At 42.2% G+C, this 25,157-nt stretch overlaps 1 protein-coding gene and 1 pseudogene across 3 annotated transcripts in view; both read left to right on the plus strand.

The window, feature by feature from the left end:
- The window catches only part of LOC107541269 (argonaute RISC component 4), a 29,631-nt gene extending 22,522 nt beyond the window's left edge, over positions 1-7,109 (plus strand). For all 3 annotated transcript variants that reach the window (XM_087820305.1, XM_087820306.1, XM_087820307.1), the window contains 3 exons: positions 948-1,049; positions 1,372-1,571; positions 3,448-7,109. In XM_087820305.1, coding sequence (XP_087676431.1) covers positions 948-1,049; positions 1,372-1,571; positions 3,448-3,556 — 411 coding nt within the window. In that variant the 3' untranslated portion in view covers positions 3,557-7,109. The remainder of the gene's footprint in view (positions 1-947; positions 1,050-1,371; positions 1,572-3,447) is intronic.
- Positions 7,110-11,120: 4,011 nt separating this feature from the next.
- Positions 11,121-11,264, plus strand: LOC148092385 (small nucleolar RNA SNORA48; annotated as a pseudogene).
- The last annotated feature ends 13,893 nt before the right edge of the window (positions 11,265-25,157 follow it).

The raw sequence follows: 25,157 nt of genomic DNA on the forward strand, positions 1-25,157 counted from the left end.
TCTTCCCTCTGCCTTTCTAGAAGTCTGATTATAGAGTTCTGGCCATAGAAGAACATTAGAATTTTTAAAGTGTAAGAGATCATTACCTAATTTTATAGCTGATTAGATCAAAGCCCAAAGATATTATGTGTTGTTCAAGGAAGGTAGTTAGAAGGCTAGGCCTAGATCTGAAACTCTGGTTCCCGATCCCATTTCAGTGCACTCTTCCTGATAATGGGTATGCCAGTGTCTTCTTTTATTGATCCCCTAAAAATATTAGTTTTGTTGAACCGCAGTTCAAAGAGTTCTACAGCTTAACTTTTACTGCAGGTTATGGATTTTTTTAAAATCCCAAATAAGGAATAAAAGTGATTTTCCTCAGGAAGCTTACCCATCTTAAATGTCTTCTTCTGTGAACATACCAGCATATCATCTGTAAATAGAGAACAAAAATTTAGCCCAAAGCCACTGGTTAAAATAATTCTTTGTCTGGATCTCCCTAGGGAAACCATGGAGTATATTTGTTTGAGAAAATACATATGGATGAAATGGTTGGGCTAAGAGAAAGTTATAGAAAGTTCAATATCTTGCCCGGCCAGGCATGGCTCAGAGGTTGAGCATCAACCTAGGATCCAGGAGATCTCGGTTCGGTACCTGGTCAGGGCACAGGCCCAGGTTGCAGGCTCCATCCCCAGGAGGGGGTGTGCAGGAGGCAGCCGATCAGTGACTGTCTCATCATTGATGTTTCTATCTCTCTCTCCCTCTCCCTTCCTCTCTCTGAAATCAATAAAGGTACATACATATATATATATGTATGTATATGAAAGTTCAACATCTTGAATTAAACTGGTTTGCAAGAGCAGCTTACTAACTAACTTGTGACCAATTAACATAAAAGGGAAAAAAAAAAATGGCCTGAGCTCAGTTTGTCATATTGGTGACTAATTACACTTTTTTTTTTTTGGTAGGTGGGTAAAAGCGGCAATGTTCCAGCGGGCACTACCGTGGACAGCACCATCACGCATCCATCCGAGTTCGACTTTTACCTCTGTAGCCACGCGGGAATTCAGGTAACTTGGAAGCGGGTCCAGATCTCTGACTTGATAGGGAGATGTTTGCAGAGTCAGCAACTAGCCTGAGTAGACTTGTCATTATATTCACCATGTCACCGTGTTTCACTTTGTTAATGCTCTTATCCTAGAACTGTTATCTTTTGGTCTGGGTATCTGCTTGTAGGTGTGCTAAGCAGGAATACTTCTGAGTTTAAGGAGTAGATTTCAGTTCTTCTCTCAGTTCTTGCTGTTGACCAAATAGCAAGATTTAATTTATTTCATTGTAAATACGTAGTCAACCCATGTCAGGGATATATTAATCATAAAGTTCTCTCTCCAGGGAACCAGTCGTCCTTCACATTACCAGGTCTTGTGGGATGACAACTGCTTCACCGCAGACGAGCTCCAGCTACTGACTTACCAGCTATGTCACACCTACGTGCGGTGCACTCGCTCGGTCTCTATTCCAGCCCCTGCATATTATGCCCGGCTTGTAGCATTCAGAGCAAGGTATCATCTGGTGGATAAAGATCATGACAGGCAAGTTTCTCAGGCACAAGAAAATCTCTTTCTGTCTATATTAGCAGCATGTTAAAAAGAAAGAAAAGAGCTGCTACAGAAAACTTTTTGGAGGAGTTAGTCTTCCTTTTAAGGTTTAAATTGCAAGCAGTGAATAAAATTGCATGTGCCTTTGAGAGCTTATAATGGACTTTTGGTCCAAGAAGTGTTCAGGCCTGTTTATACTTACTTGTATGGTGTGTCTAAAGTCGGCCCCCAAGGAAGGGAATCTAACTTGGAGTTCCCTGTGGTTTTCCTATAGAGCCAAATGCATTTCAGTTCTGCTCAGGCCCTGAGCAGCCTCAGAAGGTGGCCAGCACAGTGCCCTGGCTCCAATCAGAAGAGTCACAGGCCTGTGAGTTCCACTTCATACAAGGGAAAGTCTTAACCAGTTCACTTTTCTTTCAGTTCAGTCTGGAAGAATGCACTAGAGTGAACCTGGGTGTGTGTGTAGGAGAGGTGTGTCATACCATTCTCACCCCCAAATAGGGATCTCAAGAGAATGAGACATTTGACCCATTACTGAGTTACTATTAAATAGCTAAACAAGCTCCCTACAGTAATTTTCTTTTCCAAATGACCATCTGTGAAGTGTAGCAGTTTCTGGGCTCTTCCCCAAATCCAAATTCAGCTGCTAAATAGTAGACATTCCACTGCAGATCTATTTCTGTAAGGGTTGAAAAGATACTCTATGGAAAATGCCCAGCTATGACTTTGTATCTTCCATTCCATAATATACATTCATTGAACACATTTATTAATATTGACTATGTGCCCAGCACTGTGCTAAGTACTAAAAATACTAAATGAGGAAGACATATTTCCTGGGATTTTATGTTTCAGTATGGGAGACAATACAGGTACACATAGAACTGACAGTTATCTCAAAGGAAAATTGGTGAATATGCAGTGGGACATCACAGGAAAGGCTGTTTGAGAAGATTGCATGGCTGGATGGGTAGGATTTGGCTCTACAAAGAAGAGAAAAGGGTTTTCCAGGCAGAGGGGACAATGGACACAAAGAAGAAAAAGCAAGTGACATGTTTGGACCATAGCAAGTTTTCTTTGGCTGAAACATATGAAAGTGGACCAGCAGGCATGAAGCTGGAAAAATATGTTAGAGCAAGATTATCTTTGTTAAATGTAAAAAGCTATTCCTGGGATTAAATAGACAGTACTAAACAGTTAATTGGGTGTGAATGGGTGAGAGAAGTCAGAAGAGGAATGGCGATGTACAGTTTACCAAGTCCTTTATAGCACACAGTACCCTTAAGAAGTTTGTTTAGAAGTTGCTATTGTTATCCTAAAAGACCAAAGTTCAAAGGTGGTGTTACTTGTCCAAGGTCATATAGCTAGTGAGGAGAAGAGAAGAAGAAATTGGTGGCATAATAACATTTGCTGAGTATCTACTATGTTCCAGCGCCGTGCTAGGCACATAAATCCATTCATTTATTCAACACATGGTTATTGAGGCTATGCTATATGCCAGCTACTAGAGATTTGGTGGTGAGTAAGATAGACAGAGTTGCTGCTTTCTTGGAGTTTATGTCCTTGTGGGGAAATAAATAATTATCCAATTATTAATTTAATTTTAATTGTGTTTCTTTCAAATGAAAGAAAAGTAGAGGGTTCCTTGGAAGTATGTTCTAGGTGGCACTGATCTGAACTTTGGAGTCAGGGAAAATTTCTTTGGGGAAAATGGCATTTGACCGAAGCCTAAAGACAAGTAGGCACTGACCAGCCTAAGATCTTGTATCCAGTACTACTTGTGCTATTTGAAACATGTGAAGTTTGACATGGTCTTTTATTACACCTGGGTTTTTTTGTTTGTCTCTTTTTTTCTTTATTCTCTTTACAGTGCAGAAGGCAGTCATGTGTCAGGACAGAGCAACGGCCGAGATCCTCAGGCCTTGGCTAAAGCTGTGCAAATCCACCACGATACCCAGCACACAATGTATTTTGCCTGAGCGTCTCAGAAGAGCTCAACCCATTTGGCACCCCATGCAGCCTCAAAACGTTTCACATGCCTACCAGCGTACTAGAGAGCCAAGCTGACTTCAGTTTGTCTCCTACCAGCAGCTCGGAATAGTTGCACTGAATAAATACTTCGCAGCACTGTCTGATGCATCAACAAAATTGAGCCATTTTTTTAAAGTAATAGATACTCATAGCTTGTCTTTTCTGATGCACTGGACTGAATTTTTACCTCAACGTGCAAAGGCTGGTCAGCCCGAACTTTCTAAAGGACTTCACAAGAAAGATTTCTATGGAATATTTTGCTAGCTGCGGTGTTCACCGCATCCTTCTAGTCTTACAAGAGAAGATTATTCCGTTTTTCTGTATCATCAAGCGGGATGTGTGCATCAGTGGGAGAGGAAAACCAAACAGTCTACTTCAGTTTAGCGTAACTATTTAATTGTGTGGGTCCATAGACTTTTTAAAGGAGATTTCTGACTTCGCCACTGTAAATGCCTTTAATGAGCATTAATTTTTTGAAAGTTTTACAGAGTTTTATTAGTTTTACTAGTTTATCTTACTGATCTATACAGACTTGTGCTGGTGCAAGTACAGGCTGCCAGGCAATTGCACTATATTTGGCTCCAGATTCAAATAGGCAGTTCTCTTATCTGGTTGACTCTTGTGAATGTGTAATACAAACAGGTGTAATGCATGTCACAGTGACAGATAACACTGCCATGGTCAAAAGTACCCATGTTTCCCCCCTCCCCCTTTGGAAAAACAATTAGCTTTTAGTATATTTCAGACTTCTCAAAAGTGCCCATTTTATGCTGCTGTGTGGTTTGTCAGATCTAAATGATTTTTAAGCTTTTCTCACAGAAAGTTAACTTTGGCAATAAGCATTTTTTAAGGTCCCTTCACTCCCCTCACCCCCACTGACAATGAGTTTTTCTAGATGAAATTTTGTGTATAATTTTATCAACTATTTCTTATAGATCATAATCTGGCAATTTCTGAAATCAGTCAGAAAAGACATATATTTCCATGCGTTTTTAAAGAATTATTTTTTATCTGTTTTATAGTCATAGTTGGTGTCCTGTCACTTTGTTTTGAAATAAGCTAGAACCAGGATGCTTCCTTACTGGATAGGCTTTGCCGATCCTTAAGGTACATTGAGTGATGCTGCAACTTGCAAAAATGTACCAGCATTTTAAACATTTTCCTGGGAATCAAGGTTACTTACACAGTTACTCGCAGTGCAAATCAAATTTTGTGCTTCTCTTTCAACCTGAAATGTAATGTACTTGGTGAGGTTTCCTTCCTTTGAGTAGAGTAAAGCTGCATACAAAGGTTGATTTTTCTTAGATTCTGGATTCCATTCACGGGGAGACGGAATTCCTTTCTTGTCCACACAAAGGGAGTCGATCTAAAGCAAGCATCAGTTACCAAGTAGGGGGAAATGTATTTTGTATTTAGTGTAGATAATACTTTGTGAATGGACAACAGTTACATAGAGTCTCGGTAGTTCCAGCCAGTGTTGCCCAGCCCCAATTTCACTGACAGGTAATTCTCTTTCCTGGAACCTCAGGAGTGAGAGCTGGAAACGGGGATAAAAGGCCCAGAGCCAGACTCCACGTGGATGAGGAAGGTGCTGGGGGAAGAGATAGATACAATGTGGTAAACGGCGTTTGCCGCCTCTGCCTGGAAACACTGGATCTGATGGTGAAGGGTGTTTGCTTGAACTCATTAGCTGGTCCAAATCTTTTAAACTAGCCTTCTCAAAATCCCAGCAATATAAAGCCCTGTTTTCCTTCAGTCTTTTAGACAAGCTTGTAAATACATTGAAGTTTACATTTCTATGTGCTGTCGGTCAGCGGCGCCACCACTGTTTGCTGGGACTGGTCTCTGAGAGTTTTATAATGTATATCGAGTTCCTGTAGCGCATTAAGATGGGTTAGACATCCTTTATTCTCTGCGTACAGTGAGATGAAAGCAAGCTCTGTAATTGAGGCACATGGTGAAGAAATGGCAGATGTTAATTTCTTAAGATTTTCCTTTTTTGCAAATACCTCACTTGGATACTACAAATCAGGACATGTTGGTGAGGGGCTGGCTACTGCTTTTATTCACACTTGTTCAGGGAGAGCACAGAAAATACCCGTCAGCGTGGCCACCCTGGACCCAAGAGGAGGAAAAACAAACTTTTTTTAGGAAGAGGTCTCACTGGAGTCCTGGATGTGAAGAACTCTTGGTGGCTGGCTGGCTGGCTGGCCGGTCAGCGGGCACCACACCTGCACTTGAGTGCCTCGGGCTTGCTTGTTTCTAACGCACAGAAGCAGCGTCACTTCTCACCATCTCCTGGCATGAATGGAGCAGGGAGCAAGGCAGAGTGCCTGGAAGCCCTGATTCACTTGCCTGCAGTTGGGCTAAACGCTCGACCTTGAACTCTACGGTTTGTACGACCTCAGTCAGTCCTAGCACACTGGGGCAAATGAGTGTGGTGGTGGAGGAAACGCCGGGAGGCCTATTTTTATAGGAAAACCGTACCTTTAATGGTGCAACGCTGTCATTTTGGACGAAAGGAAAGAAATATGGAAGAACTGGGATTATTGAAAAAAACTTGCTGAGGGATGAATCTTTAAGAAGTAATCTCTGCAGAATCAGAGTTGCCGCAATCCTATTGCAAGCAAGTCTGAATGCATAGTTTCAATTGGGCTTGACAATTTGAATTTGTAACGCTCTGGACTGACTGAATCGTTATGCATGTGTCAATCAATGGGAGGTGTGCATTCTCTAGACGTAGGTGTAGGATGCTTGGTTTTTTTAAATGCAGCCTGTTTAGGCGCTGTCATGTAGTGTGAAAGATTTAAATGTAGCAATGCTAAAGAGTAACAATTTGGGGACAAGGTGCGGGGACATTAAGAGAGTGGTGAAGATCCAAATGATGAACCAGTTATGTTTTGTTAGTTGTTGAACCCTGAGCAATTTATAAAGAGAACTAGCTGGCTTAATGCAGCTAGTTCTAGGCAGGCAGAACCTACTCATTTTTACTGTAAATTCTAGATGCTGCTTCCAAAGGTGATGACTTACAAGCAGACATACTCTGTATGGTCTGTATTTTAGGATCTGGTGCCCATGCTATATCAGAGCTTAGCTACCTGGCTCAGCTACCTGCCCGTCCTGTGGGAAAGGGTAATCCACTGTTTAACAAGGCTCACCCTCTCCACCCTGCCCTAGCGACCCTTTGTTAACGTGCTGTAAGATTTTCTTGCCCGATAGCAAGGCGGTAACTCTGCTTTCATTCTAAGAAAGTGGAGGCTGAGGGCATTGTATCAATATGGCTTCAACTCCAAGGATTTTTCCTTGTAAAATGAAAGGGAAGATCTTGTTATTGATTTACCATTTTCTTATCCCTTGCTATTGACATGTTCATGCTCTTTCTGTGTCTAGTAGCTGAAAATGTTTGCATTTGCTCATTTGACTAATGGTGTAATTTTTGTTTCTATATTGTTAGACCTGTAATGTTTCAAAATGTATTTTATTAAATTTGGACTGGATGTATGTCTCTAGCAATACGAGGTACTTTCTAAACTATTAAGGGAGGGGTGGTAGCCCCATATTGAGGTAAGATGATGGTGGTTTAAATTTTGTAATTTTTTTTGGCCTGCAGGGATATTTTGTGTTCATGTGTCCAAAAAAGAATAAATTGGCATTCTTGTGCCAAAAGTTGTTTTTCTTGTCAATTGCCTAATAAATATGAGTATACTGTTATGGCAATACACATGGTTGCTTTTAAAAAACAATTTCCTCATTTAAAGAAATGAAGAACAGTGGGAAAACTGTGTTTTTAAACTCCTGGGTCACCATTTTATAAATTGTTATTTAGGAATTTTAGAAGAGCTTCTCAAAACATTTCACATATGGAAACTTTTTCAAGATTCAACAGGGCTCTAGGTATAGCTCTTAAAGGGAAGATCTATTTAAGTGACATTTTGAGAAAAATCTGCAATTTCCAGAGGGCAGGATGGCCACATACTTTATAAGACTGACTTCAGAGGAAGGGTTGCCCAAATTCACCCATCCTGGGGCTCTCTAATCTCATGGCTTTTTAAAAAATTTTCACCTTGCCCGGCTGGTATGGTTCAGTGGTTGAGTGTCAACCCATGAACCTGAAGATCACAGTTCGATTCCCAGTCAGGGCACATGCTCGATCCCCAGTAGGGGGCATGCAGGAGGCAGCCAATCAATGACTCTCTCTCAGCATTGATCTCTCTCTCTCTCTGCCCCCTCTCCCTTCCTCTCTCTGAAATCAGCAAAAAAAAATATTTTTTTAAAAGTGGAGGAAATATATTTTAAAAATAATAATAAAATAAAAATAAAAAATTCTCACCAGCAAAGCCCTTTTGTTAAGTTATGGCAGGGATAACACAGAGATTTGCACAATATGCCTCTTATCCTCTGGGAATTTATAGTTTACCAGAGGAACAAATCCTGTGTGCACTAACTTTACTACAGGTAATTTTTTTTTCTCCATCAGCACAATATCCCTTTTTCCATATTTATCCATTATCAAACATTTTTCATGAGCCAGAGGTATGCCAAGTTCTACCTAGGTGCCAGGAACACAGAAGAGTAAAAACAATTCTTCATTCTAATGTGGCATGGGTTGGGGAAGAGGCAGCGACACTAACATTATCTGAGTGCCTAGGACACTCCAATCACTACATATTGATATCTTTAGTCCCAGCAACAGTCCTTGGAGATTGATATCGATACGCCCATTTTAAAGATGAGTCAGCTTCAAAGAGGTTAAATAGCACATGATTACTGAGTGGCAAAAGCTAGAATTTGAATCCAGACATAACTTCATACACCTGCTATTGAGCATGAAATTATAGGAACTTAGAAAGGGAAACAACAACTTTTGCCATGGGGAGCCAGAAAGACTTTACAGTGATGGCGAATTTTAGGATAGATCATGGAGCAGTAGGAGTTTGCCAGATGGGAAAGGGATACTAGACACACTGTTTCCTTGCAGTAGATTATGATAGCTATAATTTTTATTTACCCAAATGCTTTCCCTTACGCCTTTCGGGTGATAGAATTACTTTCTTCGGGGAACTCTTATTTTGTGTGTTTCAGATGAATCCAAATGGCCTTCTTTCTACTTCATTTCCCACCATTTCTGTCATGTTCGTGTCCATCCTTGAATCAGTCACTGGGGATGTGTTACACCAACAAAAATGACTCATGTGGCCACTCCTGGGTGTTTGGGGGGGTGGGGTGGGGAGTGGGGGAATGGGGATGAGGGAATGGGGATGAGGGAATGGGGAGGAGGAGGGGGTGGCAGTTGACCAGCAAGTCTGGAAGTCAGACTGCTCAGCACCATTATAAGGCATGTGCCTCCCCCCTTTCCCCCCCCCATCTCTTGACTCTGATTTCCTCTATGTTGACTATTCTCCAGAAGGTAGTGGCAAATCTTTAAGGAGAAGAGGGGCAAAATCAGACAGAAAAACTAACAACTGTATTACAAATTGTTTGTACAAGTTTAACAAACATTTCTGAAGCTCCTATTGTGTGCTAGGAAATATAAAGATGAAAGACAAGGTCTGGGCATTGAAAGGTTCACTTGTAAACTTGAGGGTCACACATGTAACAATGTAGCTTTGAGGGTTAAATGCTATGAGAATGTATACACGGAAACACGGGACCACTTAGAGAGGTTCCTAACCCGGCCTAGGGGATCAAGGAAGGCTGCTTAGAGGAAGCGATGACTCAGAGAGAGCTGTCTCATAAAGAACAGCAAGAGTTTTATAAAAGCAAGGTGAAAGAAGGTATTCCAGGAATTCTCATCTTGGGCAAAAGGCACAGAAGGAAAAAAACAAAAACATGACTTGTTTGGATGAATTCCAAGTAATTTCAGTTCTCTTAGATTTTAAGGGATGAGAGAGGCTTTGAAGGTGATAAGGTTGGACTACAGAGGCAAGCACTGGTTCCTGACAGGACAGGACTTGAATGGCATTCCAAGGAGTTTAGAGTTTATCCCGTAGGTGCAGGGGAGTAGCAGTCTGACTTGTGTTAGTTATGCTGGCAGTCGTGTGATGGGTCGGTTGAAGCTGAAGTTCTGCTGAAGGGAAGTTAGAGTTTTATTACAACAGCCCAAGCAAAAGATGATGAGGCTTGAACTTGAGCAGTGAGAGTTGGAGAGAAGGAACAGACCCAAGATACTCGGAAAGTAGGAAAAGCAGAACTTAGTGGAATTGGATATGGAGAGTGAGGGGAATGAGGTAGACTCATTAGGAGGGCTCCCAGGTTTCTGGCTTTGGTAGCTGGGTAGATAATAGTGTCACTGAGCGGATGAACACAGAAGAAGCAGTAGATTTGTGATTTGTGGGAAGGAGGAAGGATGTAAGTTCAGTTTTGAACAAACTAGATTTGAGGGTAGCACATGTGGACTGGAGAGAGATTGGAAGCCATCGATACATTAGTAGTGATTAAAACCATTCCAATGTGCAGTCAACTATTAAAAATAATGCTGCTATGAACATGAATATACAAATATCTCTTCAAGACCCTGCTTTCAATCCGTCTGGCTATATACCCAGAAGTGGAATTACTGGATCATACTCTGTGTTTAATTTTTTGAGAAACCACTATACTGTTTTCCATAGTGGCTGCACCATTTTACATTCCCACCAGCAGGCATCGTCTAATCCATAGAGGGCCCAAATAGAACAAAAGGGAAAGGAAGGGTGAATTTCCTCTCTTCTTAAGCTGGGACATCCTTCTGATATCAGAGCTCCTGATTCTCAGGCCTTCAGACTTTAGGATTTATCATTAGCCGCCTCCTAAGTTCTTAGGACTTCTTTGGACTCAGACTGGTTCTCTAGCTTAAAGATGGCATATTGTACGACTTTTTGGCTTCCGTAACTACATGAGCCCAATTCTATAATAAATCTCCTCTTATCTCTCTCCCTCTTTATATATCCCATTAATTCTGGTTCTCTGGAGAACCCTTTACTAAAACAGAAAGTAATTGCCTTCTTACCTCTTACTACTTTTATTATCTTCTCTTTGTTCTTGATTTTTAACACTTTTACTGTGATAGGCCTAACTACCTTTGTATTTATTCTGCTTAAAACTTTGTCTTACTCATCTTCATAAATCCAGCAGAGTGTCAGACATGTAGTAGCTACTCTTTAATCTGTGTTAAACAAATGAAATCCATAGCTTCCCACAGATATTTAAGTAAGCAATGCTTGAATTCCCCCCCACCCTGCACTTTGTTCTTCCAGTGACTCTATTCTGAATTCCAATCTTTGTGATCTCTTTCCTGGCCCCTGTTCCTGGCCTCTGGACTTAATTGGCATTGAGACATGATTTTTCTCATGTTGAATTCTACTTTCTCCAGCTGCTTTTACTCGGCTACCCTCAGAGTCTCAGTGTCCCATGGGACATTAATCCCCTACCCCCAACCCAGTGTGTGTGTGTGTGGGGGGGGAGCAATTCAGACATTAGAAATAATGAAGAAGAGTTTTAAAATTCTTGTTAAAAAAGATACCACCCCCCCCACCCCCCAGCAATGGGCAAGGAGACACCTGATTGGTAGTGTTGCTTTTATATCAATCAGGGGCAAAGGAGATGTATAGTCCTTAGTTCATCCTAGCTTGATGTCTGTGTTGGTGGCCAGAGCTGTCTCATGCCTGAGGCACATTTAAAAAAAAAAGATACCAAACACAATGGCAATTTATTTTACATATTATCTTTCAACGTACACACATTTTTTCCAATCCTCACTGGAAGATATGTTTAGAGAGAGGAAGAGAGAGAGAAACATCGATGTGAGAGAGAAACATCCATCAGTTGCCTAAGTACATGGCTTGAATGGGAACTGAACCCACAACCTTTTGGTGTATGGGACTACCCTCCAACCAACTGAGCCAGCTGGCCAGGGGTGTACACACATTTTTATACAGTTAAAATCTTTTTTGTTTTTTTTTAAATATATCTTTATTGATTTCAGAGAGTGAGGAAGGGAGAGGGAGAGAGAGAGAGATAGATACATCAATGATGAGAGTCATTGATCGGCTGCCTCCTGCATGCCCTCAACTGGGGATCAAGCCTGCAACCCGGGCATGTGCCCTGACTGGGAATTGAACCCCGATCGCCTGGATCCTAGGTCGATGCTCAGTCGCTGAGCCACACCCAGCCGGGCTAAAATCTTAATATGTTGTGTTATTTCATTAACTATTACATAATGAACTATTATCCTTTTTAAATAGACTGAAGTCTTGCCCGGCCTGTGTGGCTCAGCGGTTGAGCATCTACCTATGACCCAAGAGATGGAGGTTCGATTCCCGGTCAGGGCACATGCCCGGGTTGTGGGCTCGATCCCCAGCAGGGGGCATGCAGGAGGCAGCCGATCAATGACTCTCATCACTGATGTTTCTCTCTCCCTCTCTCCCTCTCCCTTCCTCTCTCTGAAATCAATAAAAAATAATCTCTTAAAAAAAAAAGATGGAAGTCTTATCATTTTGTCATCAGAGTGATTCATTTGGCAAGCATTTACTGAGTACCTCCTGCCTGGCTGGCATTGTGTAAGGCATCAGGGCTATGAAGATAAATAAGGTAAATAAATTTCAATTTTTCTTTGTTTATTCCTTTTGTTTGTTTTGTTTTGTGTTTGGATCCCTGTTTTATTCCATTGATCTATTTTTTTCCCCCTTTACTTACTGATTTAAGTGGCCTTTGTTCTGATATTTGGTAAGGCAAAAAATGATGGTTTTACTTTATGCTTTTAAGATTTTTACATGTTTAGAGAGAGGAGGAGGAAAGGGAAAAGCTACCTTGACAAAGGAGAACAGCGAAGTGTTGCCACACGCACCACAGGAAGCACAAGCAGGGCCACGTGGGAGGGAATGTCAGGAAGTTGTCACGAAGGCAGGAAGCCTTGAGCTGAGTTTTGAAATATGAGCAGGTTTCACCAGTCAGGCGAAGATGTTGAGGTTTTAGGGGGTTAATAAATCATACCCTCTTCCCTACACCAGTTCCGAACCAACTGAAAAATAGACGTAGATAGTTGGATGGAGGGCAGGATGTCAACTTCATTGCTGATAAGATCTAGATAAGAGGACTTGCTTAGAAGACAAATGAGAGTGCCAACATTCCTCTCTGTTTAACGTGCTTGCCTGCTCCGTTACCATAAGCACAGGACAACCTTGGCTTCCTACTTTTCCAAGTTTACTGATAAAGCATTTTGAACGAAATTGAAAATTGTTTTCCCAGTCAACAAAAGAGAAACTTTATTGAGGCCCCCAGGACACAGGATTCAGGCAGAAGACTACCCTGTGAGCTCCAGGAGGTGGTGGAGGGGCCTTATTTAACCTTCTTCTTGGGGTGCAGGTTGTTGGCCTGGCTCACTTCTTGCTGCAGTTGACAGCGTGGGGGTGCAGGCGGGTGTAACACTTGCAGCAGATGATCTTTTTTTTTTGTTGTTAATCCTCACCCGAGGATATTTTTTTCCATTTTAGAGAGGGTAGAAGGGAGGGGGGAGAGAGAGAGAGAAACATCAACGTGAGAGAGACACATCCATTGGTTGCTTCCCACACATACCCCAACCGGGCCAGGGATCAAACCTGCAACCCAGTGGTGTCCTTGTGGGGAATCGAACCCCTGACCCTTTGCCATGCGCTCTAACCACTGAGACAAACCGCTATGGTGTTTCTTGTCACAGTTCTACTTCTGGGCTCGACGATGCCACCCCTCAGAGGAAGCACCAAGTGCAGGGTGGACTCTTTCTGAATGTTGTAGTCTGAGAGAGTGCGGCCATCCTCCAGCTGTTTGCCCACAAAAATCAGATGCTGCTGATCAGGTGGGATGCCCTTCTCATCTTGGATTTTATTTATTTTTTAAAATACGCCTTTATTGATTTCAGAGAGAGGGAGGGAGAAGGAGAGAGAGAGATAGAAATATCAATGATGAGTCATTGATCGGCTGCCTCCTGCACGTCCCTCGCAGGGGATCAAGCCCACAAACCAGGCACATGCCCTGTCCGGGAATCGAACCACAATCTCCTGGATCATAGGCCGATACTCAACTGCTGGGCCATGCCAGCTGGGCAGCAGACTCACTCTAAAGTCCTCTCTCTCTGTCTCTCTCCCTTTCTCACTCTCTTTTATGGTCTTGTTGGGGATGCCCAGGTGGCAAGGAATTGTAAGGGACCCCTAGGAGCTAGGAGCAGCTTCTAGCTGCCGGCCAACAAAAAACAGCTCTCGGTTATACAGCTGCAGTGAACTGAATGCTGTTAACAAACACACGGACTGGAAAGTGGATTTTTTCCTAGTCAAGCCTCCAGATAAGAACCCAGCCCTGGCCTACACTTTGATTACAGCCAGTGAGATGATAAGGAGAGAATCTAGCTAAACTATGCCCGGACTCTTGACCTACAGAGACTGTGAGATAATAAATGTGTATTTGTTTAAACCTTCAAATTTGTGGTAATATGTTATTCAGCAATAAATAGATAACAACTCCACAACCTGATCTCATGACTTATTATAAAGCTACTATAATTGAGAACGTGTGGTATGGGCATAAAGATAGAGACAGACAGATTTATGGAACAGAATAGAGAGTTCATAAAATAGCTCAAAATGCATCACAGACCTCAATATACAAGCAAAAACTACAAAACTTCTAGAAGAAAACATGGAAGAAAATCTTAGTGACTTTGAGTTTGGCAATGATTTAAAAAACATAACACAAAAAGCATTAACTATATAAGAAAATATTAATAAATTGGATTTCATGAAAATTAAAATTTTTTGCTCTTTAAAAGATGCTGCTATGAAAATGAAGAGGCAAGCCATATCTGAAAGAAGATATTTGCAAAACATATATCCGAAAAAGGACTAGTGTGTAGAATTCTTACAATTCTTTGAATTCTTACAATTTAATAAGACAATTCAATTAAAAAATGGTTAAAACATTTGAACAAACACCTAAGGAAATACACAAATGGCAAATAAGCATTTGAAAAGACACTGAACGTAATTTCTCATTTGGAAAGTGTAACTTGAGGCCACAATGAGATACCATCATACTCCCTCTGGAAGACTAAAATTAAAAAGACTGAGCATACCAAGTGTTCAGAAGGATGTGGAGCAACTGTAATTCTCATATACTTCTGTGAGAATGTAAACTATGCAGTCACTTTGGAAAACAGTTTGCCCTGATGGGGTAGCACAGTTAGTTAGAGCATCCTCCCGATATGCCAACGTTGCAGGTTCAATCTCCGGTCAGGGTATATACAAGAAGCAACCAGTGAATGCATAAATAAGTGGAACAACACATCTATGTCTCTCTCTCTCTCTCAAAAATCAATCAATAAAACAAACTAATAAATAAATAAAAGTTATGCACTTACCGTAAGATCCAGCCATTCCACCCCTAGATATTTACCCAAGCAAATGTCCAAATGCTCATAGCTGGGTGTTGTTGTTTTTTATCTTTATTGATTTCAGAGACAGGTAGGGAGAGAGAGAGATAGAAACATCAATGATGAGAGAGTCATTGATCGGCTGCCTCCTGCACACCCCTGACTGGGGATCAAGCCCACAACCTGGGCGTGTGCCCTGACCGGGAATCGAACCGATGATCCTAGGTCGATGCTCAACCACTGAGCCACGCCTGGCTGGGCTGCTCATAGCAGTTTTATTTGCAGAGGCCTCAAACTGAAAACAGCCCAAATGCCCATCAACATGGAAATGAATAAAGAAAAGGTTACCTATCCAGGTGATAGAATGCTATCAGCAGCAAAAAGCAGTGAACTATTGATACACACAACATGAGTGAATCTCAAAATAATTTTGGTGAGAGAAGCAGCCAATAATAATAATAATAATAATTTATTCTGGTTATGTGAAATACTAGGAAATAAAAACTCGTCTATGGTGACAGAAAACAGATCAGTGGTTGCAGTGAGGGAAGGCAAAAAGACAAGATGCAGGACTACAAAGGGGCGGGAGGAAACTTTTGAGGGTGATGGATATGTTCATTATCACATTGTGTGTGTGTGTATGTGTTTATATATATAGATAGATGATATAGATAGATATAGATATATAGATATAGATTTTTTTTTTTAGAGTAAGAGAGGGAGAGAGAGAGAAACATCAATGTGAGGGAGAAACATCCATCAGTTGCCTCCCTGACGCACCCGACTGGGGATCAAACCTGCAACCTAGATACGCGCCCTGCCCGAGAATGACCCCGCAAGCTTTTGGCGCCCCGGGCAATGTTCCAAGCAACGGAGCCACCCGGCCAGGGCATGTTCAGTGTCTTGATTGTAGCGATGGGTTCACACGTGTATGCCTGTCAAAACTCATCAGATTGCACACTTTAAATATGTGAAACGTACTGAAGTCACTGCAACCTCGATTGAACTGGGGTGGGTCAGCGCGAGCGCAAGCTCTCCGAGGGCCTGAGGGTCTGAAATTGGCCGGAGGGCGGAGCTAGGCCGCGCATGCTCGGTCCTTGCCCCATGCCCACCAATCAGATCCTTGCCGGGAGGCCCGGCGCGGCCGCGGCGGGCGCCATAGTGAGCGGGCGGCGGGCGAAGCGCGCCTGTTGGCCCTGCGAGTGTCGCTCACAGAACCCGATGGGCGTTTATCTTGAGGGCACAGGGGAGGCGCTGAAGGACTCTTGAACGAAGCAAGTAAGTGGAAGCGATGTTCACTTTGAAACAATATTTTGAAGCTGTGGGGAGGGTGAGTTCGAGGGTGGGGAACGACCCATCGGGAGGCTGTGGTCATTCTTTTTTCTTCTTGTCTGTCTGCCTTCCCAGTCTTGAACCCAGGCGGGAGGGGGCTATTTCGTACTTATCGCCAAAGTGCCCTTCCTTGCAAGCACCCCTGCCTCGAGGCTGGTTGGTGGTCAGTCGGGTTTTGTTTCCGGAGGGGATGAGTGATCTCAATCACGCTGCTTGCAAGTCAGGCCAAGATTCAAATCTAGGGCTTTTTGACTCCAAACCTTGAGGACTTTCTTAGAAAGCATAATGGAAATCTAAAAAGAAAAAATTTGGTAGCTCTGGCCCGTGTGCCTCAGTTGTTAGAGCCTGGGCTGAGCACCGAAGGGTCATGGGTTCAACCCCTGACAGCCCCCCCCCCCCCCCCCGCTGGGCGCTGCAGGGGGCGGGACGCTGCGGGGGGCGGGGCAACCAATTGGTGTGTATCTCTCACATTGATCTCTCTCTCTCTGTCTCTCTCTCTCTGTCTCTCTCTCTGTCCCCCCTCCCCCTCCCTCTCTTCCTCTCCTCCCTGCCCCCCTCCCTCTCTCTCTCCCTTTCTCCCTCCCAACCATTCTCTCTGAAAATCAATGGAAAAAATATCTTCGGGTGAGGATTAACAAAAAAATAAAAATAAAATTTGATATTTCATTTTCAGATTCATCAGTCTAATCGATGCAGCGACTTTGTCAGCCCTAAAATGTCCGCCATAAATAATGAGGGATTTCTGAGGATGTATATGGAGGGATTTGTGTGTTTTCAAAAATTAATAAGATTGGTTCAACAAATACTACACATTTTTCCTTTTCCAGGCACGTCCCTTGGCGCTGGAGGTATCCGTGAGGAGGGCGGACATTTTCCCTGCCCTCACATAAAGCAGGTAAAACAATAACAACAAAAAAGTTTGCTCAGTGCTCTGATAGGAAGCTTCTAAATTTTTTTTTTTTCCCTGAAAATTTGAAGTTTTACCATGATGTGCTTTTATGTGAGTTTTCTTCTTTCACTGTGCTGAGCACAGAATGGGCCCTTTCTGGGAACTAAAACCCTTTAGCTTTAAGAAAATTTTTTGTATTAGATCTTTGATAATTTTTTCTCCATTTATTTTTCCTCTCTCTTGAGTTGGATGTTCTGTTGTTAAGATGTGAGACCTCCTGAATGGCTCCTTTAATTTTCTTTTTTTTCCTTTTTTAAAAATATATCTTTATTGATTTCAGAGAGAGGAAGGGAGAGGGAGAGAGAGAGATAGAAACATCAATGATGAGAGAACCATTGATTGGCTGCAGCCCGCAACCTGGCCATGTGCCCTGACCGGGAATCGAACCCTGATCGCCTGGATCCTAGGTCGACGCTTGGATCCTAGCCACGCTGGGCTGTGCACCATTCATTAATTAATTTAATCTCGCACTCTGAGATTTTTACAGATGAGGAAATTACAATTTATAATGAGACTATGGCTTGATCAAGGTTACATGTCCACATATGGCAGAACTGAGATTTAACCAAGGTTTTCTGATTTCAAATGTTTCAGTATGTAACTAGGAAGAATTATAAGCCAAAGAGCAGAAACACGTCCTTATGACTGTTGATAAATATTGCCAAATTGCTTTCCAAAGAATCATACTGGCATAAAATGCAAATGTACGGTTCCATTACAATATCTTAATCATTGAGTATATAATAAAATTTTTTAAAAAATTAATGGATATAGCCCAGTCAGTGTGGCTCAGCAGTTGAGTGTCGGCCCATGAACCTGGAGATCACAGTTTGATTCCCAGGGCACATGCCCGGGTTGTGGGCTCAATCCCCAGTAGGGGGCATGCAGGAGGCAGCTGATCAATAATTCTCTCTTATCATTGATGTTTCTAACTCTCCCTCTCCCTTTCTCTGAAATCAATAAAAAACATATTTAAAAATTAATGGATTTATAATTACTATTTTGTATTGACTTAAGAATGAATGATAATTATATAGTCCTACTTGTGAAGACTGTTTTTTTCCTTTGCCCATTGATATACTGAGGCCATATTTATTGTAAATATTTTTCATTGAACCCCATTATGGATTAATGGAGGTGGGGGAACATAATAGCAGTTAATTCTGGGTTGAAAGTTGAGTTGTTAGTTTACATTGTCTAAGGGGTCAAGATAGGACTCCATAGGTTTATTTCAAAGAGGATGCCTTTCCTCTTTGAAATAGGGTCCATACCTGACCCTGAACTTCAATATCCTACAGTCTTGTTCTTAGACTTGGATGTTTCAAAGACTCTCCAACCCACTCTGGAGCAGCCTCTCCTGTTCTGCCAGACCAGGTTTAAGGTTTGGGGCCCTCCATGTGCTACAGAAAACCAAAGAAATAGGCTTGATTTGGTCAGTTCAGTTCCAGCCTGGGTGGAACTACACTTGTGAACCTGCCTTGGGTGTCAGAACCAGGGACAGCTCCTCCTCTCCCTCCCCATGCTGACCTTTCCTGGTTTGGGCTGGGGAGAAAGTGGGCAGATTTGGGCATGGTGTATTTTTCTACTGCCTTCTCACTGTTTCTGGCTTCCTTCTTTAGGCTAGAATATCACTACTGATAGTTCCTGCCATATGTACTGTTTCTCACCTTCATGCTCTCTGCTAACGCTGCTTGGTATGCCTTTCTCCCATCCTTTGCCTGGCCAATTCCTGCTCATCTTCCCAGGCCTGTTTAAGTAGGTATCTCTTCTAGGAAACCTACCCCAATTAGGTTTATTTAGACTGGTTTAGGCATACCTCCTTTTAGTTCCCATGGCACCCACGCTTGCCTGTTGTTATACTCAAAATTACACTGAAATTAGCATCTGCACTGTCTAGTACAGTAGCCACTTGAAATGTTGCTAGTCTGAATTGAGATGCACAATGAGTGTAAAATACACACCAGATTTCAAAGACTAAATAAAAAGAATGTAAAATATTCATAATTTTTATATTGATGACATGTTGAAATGATAACATTTTGGGGTTAAGTAAAATATATTATTAAAATTAATTTTCTGTTTCCTTGTTTACTTTTTATAATGAAAATCTAAAATTACATATGTATCCTACACGATATTTCTATTGGATAGCACTGATCTATATATTTGTCTCTTCTTATTTGGTAGAGACTGGCTCAAATCCATCCTTGTCTCTGTATTTCTTTTTTTAAAATACATCTTTATTGATTTCAGAGAGAAGAAGGGAGAGGGAGAGAGAAAGATAGAAACATCAATGATGAGAGAGTCATCATTGATCGACTGCCTCCTGCACACCCCTGACTGGGGACTGAGCCTGCAACCCGAGCATGTGCCCTGACTGGGAATTGAACCTCAGTCTCCTGGATCCTAGGTCGATGCTCAGCTGCTGAGCCACGCCAGGCTGGGCTCTTTGTATTTCTTGAGCATAATACATGAGATGTGTGGGAATAGCTGATGCTAGTCTTCAGAATTTGGGGCTGGAATATCAAGGATTCAATAGATATTATTATATTATTTGGTTTTTCCATCTGGGAACTTGCCCTCTTTCTTTACTTAACTCAGGCTTTTAAAATATGTCTTATTGATTCTTATAGATTTTCTCATAGATCACAAATCTCTCATAAAGCTTATTTCTAAGTGTTTTGAATTGGGTATTTTATTATTATAGTTTATAATAATTAGTTATTATTGGTACAATCAGTGAATGGTACAGATTTTTTTCTTTAATGCTACAGATTTTTAAATAATAGTACCTGCCTGTTCTAGGTATTTACTTATTGCTTCTCAGCTGAAGCTCACCTATCTGTTTTATGATGCTCTAGGATTTTGTAAGGATCATTTAAGTTAACATATGTAAGGTTTTGGAACAGTGCATCGCACTTAATATTAGGTAAACAGCCCTGGCCAGTTTGGCTCAGTAATTAGAGCATTAGCCTGTGGACTGAAGGGTGTTAGATTTGATTCTCAATCAAGGGACGTGTACCTGGGTTTCAGATTCAATCCCCTGGGGCCTATACGGGAGGCAACCAATCAATGTGTCCCTCTCACATGATGTTTCTCTTTCTCCCCTCCTTCCCTTCCACTGTCTCTTAAAAATAATAGTAAAATAAAATAAAAAAATCAAGTCAATGGAAAAAATATCCTAGGGTGATGATTGACACACACAAAAAATTAAGTAAGCAGTTAATAATGTTAGCTATTATTACTATCATAATTTTAATTAATCAGTTATAGAATTCTATATGCTAGTATTGTACTTGTGATTTTTGCATTCAGATTTCTGAGATCTCTTTTTGTAGTATCTAATAAGAGATGAGGCTTTTTATCTGCTATTATGAACAAATTAGAAAATTCCCCTTTATCTCATATTCTATTTATTGATTTTCTTCTTTTGAGAGAGAGATCAATGTGTTGTTCCACTTACTTATGCATTCATTGGTTGACTCCTGTATATGCCCTGACTGAGATTGAACCCACAACCTTGGTGTATCAGGACTATGCTCTAAACAACTGAGCTTCCAGGCCAGGGCCTTTCTTATATTCTAAAACCACTCATATAATATGGAACAGAATTATCTCTTTCAGAAATGGTTGGAAATATTAAACAGTGAATCTTCTGGGTAGGGTGTTCTTTGGTCATTTTCGATAACTTTCTCAGTGGCTTCCTTAATGTTGTTCAATCTTTGTTTTGCTTTTTTTATTTTATTTATTTATTTATTTATTTATTTATTTATTTATTTTTAAATATATCTTTATTGATTTCAGAGAGAGGAAGGGAGAAGGAGAGAGAGAGCTAGAAACATCAATGATAAGAGAGTCATTGATCTGCTGCAGCCTGCAACCCGGGCATGTGCCCTGACCGGGAATCGAACCCCGATCTCCTGGATCCTAGGTCGATGCTCAACCGCTGAGCCACGCCCGGCTGGGCGCTTTTTTTTTTTTTTAAAGAAAAAAATACATGTAATTTAAAATTTTACACAAGGTTTCAAATTTATTATAGTTATATAAAAATTCCCTTATATTTATTAAATTTCTGTGATGAGTTTTAAAATTTGGGAGTGATAGATATGTTCACTGTCTTGTGATATTTCACAGGTTGATACATATGTTAGAATTGATGATATTGTACACTATATATACATATAGTTTATTATGTCAGTTATACCTCAATTTTTAAAAAGGTAATTTTAAAAAGTCTACCAATTTCATAAGTCTTTTCAAAGTACCAGCTGACATTTATTAATTCTGTTGTTCATGATTTCTGATTTTTAAAATTATCTTCTGAGTACAGCGGGTGTTAGTTCAGTGGCTGAGCATAGACCTAGGCTAGGCGATCATAGTTCAATTCCAGGTCAAGGCACATGCCTGGGTTGTGGTCTCAGTCCCCAGTAGGGGGCATGCAGGAGGCAGCCGATCAATAATTCTCTCTTATCATTGATGTTTCTAGCTCTCTCTCCCTCTCCCCTCCTCTCTCTGAAATCAATAAAAACATATTAAAGAATAAAATTATCTTCTGAAATATAAGAAATACATTTTATTATAGATAAAAAGTGGTGGTGCATTCAAGAGCTGTCAGTGATTCACTTCCTGATAGTTGCGTATATAATTTGTTTTACATCTTTTATACTACCTTGATTTTATTGTTCCCAAGCTATTTTTTAAATATTAAGAAAAGGATGCCCAGCCGGGCGTGGCTCAGCGGTTGAGCATCGATGTAGGATCCAGGCGATCAGGGTTTGATTCCCGGTCAGGGCACATGCTCGGGTTGTGGGCTCGATCAGTGACTCTCTCATCATTGATGTTTCTCTCTCTCGCTCTCTCCCTCTCCCTTCCTCTCTCTGAAATCAATAAAGATATATTTTTTTAAAAAAAAGAAAAGGAAAATAAAGATGGAGATGTAATGTTTTTTTTTAGGCCATCCTTTTCTTTTTTTCTTTTTTTTTAAAATATATCTTTATTGATTTCAGAGAGAGGAAGAGGGAGAGAAAGATAGAAACATCAATGATGAGAGTCATTGATTGGCTGCCTCCTGCACACCCTCTGCTGGGGATCGAGCCTGCAACCTGGGCATATGCCCTGACTGGTGCTCAACCGCTGAGCCACGTTGGCTGGGCTTCAGGCCATTCTCGTTTGGGGGCCAAGAAACACTGGTTGTAGAAAAGGTGTAAAAGTGGAAAGACCTGGGCTCTGGCCCACACAACAAAGGCTCTTGGGTGTGAGTTAGCTATGGACTAAGATGCAAGGATGAACTGGAAACATAAGGAGCAAATAGCTTTCTGGGAAGGTACATCAAGAGTTACTGGAAGGAGTTTGTCAGCATAAAAAAGCAAAATGCTATTTGGATTTCCCTTATACTCTACCATCTTTCTTAGCCAAGAGTAAAACCCCTGATGTTGGAGACACTCTGCAGAAAGACACTGAGAGGCCAGGGCCAGGCTTGACTCTGCTAGCCACTTTGGAGATGGGTCAGTATAGTGACCATTGATTTCTTTTCCACAAGGTTAAGTGTGAGGCTTGGTATTTAGAACAGGAGATTTAAACTCTTACAGAATGCTGAGCTTCCAGCTTAGTTATACCAAGGTAAAAAGGTCTTGCTATTTTTAATAATGTTTTGATGACATCTGTTTGATTCATATCAACTCAGATTTACTGATCAGTCTAGGCACAGCTTTGTGCCAGGCACTAGAGGGGGACAGAAATGCATTTGATATGGCCCCTGTTCTTAAAGAACTTAGAATATAGTGCAAGAGGCAGATAATTATGATAGCAGCCAACACTTTGCTTGCATTCTTGTAGGCACCATTCTAAGGTCTTTATATGTATTAACAACAGCCTGATGAGGCTTTTCACCCCCTAAAATGGGGGAGGAGGAAATCGAGACCCCGAGAAGTTAATTGCCTAGTGTCACACAGCTAGTAAATGGCAGCACTAGGACTGAAACCAAAGAGTCTGGCTCTAGAGAGTCTTTGTTCATAACTTTATACTGTAGAGCAGTAGTTTTCAAAGTGTGGTCCCCAGATTAGCAGCATCAACCTCACCTGGAAACTTATTAGAAATGCACATTCTTGGGCCCCACCCAGGACCTACTGCATCACAAACTCTGAAAGTGGTGCTCAGCAATCAGTGTTTTAACAAGCTCTCCAGGTTATTCTGATGCTTGTTGTTTGAGAACCTCTGCTAGAGATAAACAAGGCAGACTGTAATGTGGGTCAGAAATTAATCTCTCTATGGTTAGGGACTGGGTGTGGTCTGTCTCTTAAGTTCCTAGCCTTCTGTACAGCATCTAGTGTAAAGGAGGCATCAAAAATGCGTGTGGATGAATTCATATGAATGAATATAAGGGAAAGTGAAGTTCGAGCTGGGTCTCTTACTGCTTGTCAACTGCAGCAGACCAAATGGGAGGAATCTTCTCAGAAACTGAGAGACTCCCAAGGAAGTGGCATACTTTGGGCAAAGTATAGTAAGGGTCTTCACTACCACAAGGAGCCATCAGAATGGCAGGGGGATCATGTGAGAGTAGTTAAGGAAGTCAGGACATGGTGAACAGCTGAGTGGGGGGAAGAAGCAAGGGAGAGAGAGAAACTTCATTTCTAGGATGAAGATGCCATTCTCAGAGACAGGAGGCACGTTTCTGAGATAGGACAGAGATAGGACAAGCACGTTTGTGGGGTAAAGAGTTTGATTTTGGACTCTTTAAATTTGAAGCGCTGGTAGGATATCCAGGTGGAGCTGTCCAGCAGACACTTGGAAATATGAGTCTGAGACTTACTGGAAATAGAGATTTGGAAAGATAGTTGAACCATAAGAATGAATGAAACCTTCAAGGGGAAAGTGGAGAATGGAATTAGAAGAGAGCTGGGTTTGAAACCATGGTGAACACTGTTAATGGGGCAAAAGCAAAAGGGGGCCCTTTAAGAAGACTGACAAGGACTTAAGCAATAGATCTCAGAAAATGCTGAAGCCAAGGAGAAGGCTAAAGAAAGGAGAGGCATAGTGTCACATGTTGCAGAGAAATAAGAATTGAAAATTATCCTTTGAATTTCGACACAAAAAGTCTTAAGTGACATGGTGAGGACAGAAGCAGATTGACTGAGTTCAGGCGTGAGCAGTAGATGAGAAAGTGGAGACAGGTGCTTCCTAAGTCCCGAACGCAGAGGTCTGTAGCCCCAGTTGAGACTGTGACATCTTCCAGGGTAGGCAGGGTCTCTTTCATATCTTTGGTTTCAGCGCCCAGCACTCGGCCTGGAAAAGAGGGTGGCGTCAGTGAGTTCAGTGACTAGAGACAGAGAAAGGCTTCGCGGAGGCAGTCGCTTTGCAGCCAAAGCGTGAAGGATGAGAGAGGTTGGAAGGAAAGGTGGGAGGCAGGGCCCCTGGGTGATGGGGTGCTCTGAGTGTTGAGGGGGACCTGGGAATGAGGCGGTTAGTGTTCCTGTAATGTGCGCGTTGCTCTGTGCGAACTGGGGAGGCTACGTGTAGAATAGAGGAGGGACCTGTTTGGGGAAAAGACACGGGGTCCAAGGCTGCTGCGGGGGTGTCCCCCACGCCCCGCCCCACTTACGCCACTGCGCAGTAACGCTGCGCCTCTGCCGAAGCCCTCCTGCCAGGCTGCATGGTGACGGGTGACCGCCAGGGGCCGCTGCCTCGGGTCCCTGGTGCCCCCGCCCCTCTCCATTGGCCTTTGTTGCCTTCGGAGCGCCCCGCTTGACTCGTTCCCGTCCGCCCCCTGGGCCTGGCGGTCGCGCCTGCGCACTGGCAGCTGGCCGGGCGCTCACAGGGGGAGCTGCTGCAGGCTCCGCGGCGGAGGCGGCAACGGAGGCTGCGGGGGTGGCGGCGCGAGCGGCCGGGCTTGGGG

This window comes from Miniopterus natalensis, chromosome 9, assembly GCF_054644295.1.
Source record: "Miniopterus natalensis isolate mMinNat1 chromosome 9, mMinNat1.hap1, whole genome shotgun sequence".
Classification (NCBI taxonomy): Eukaryota; Metazoa; Chordata; class Mammalia; order Chiroptera; family Miniopteridae; genus Miniopterus; species Miniopterus natalensis.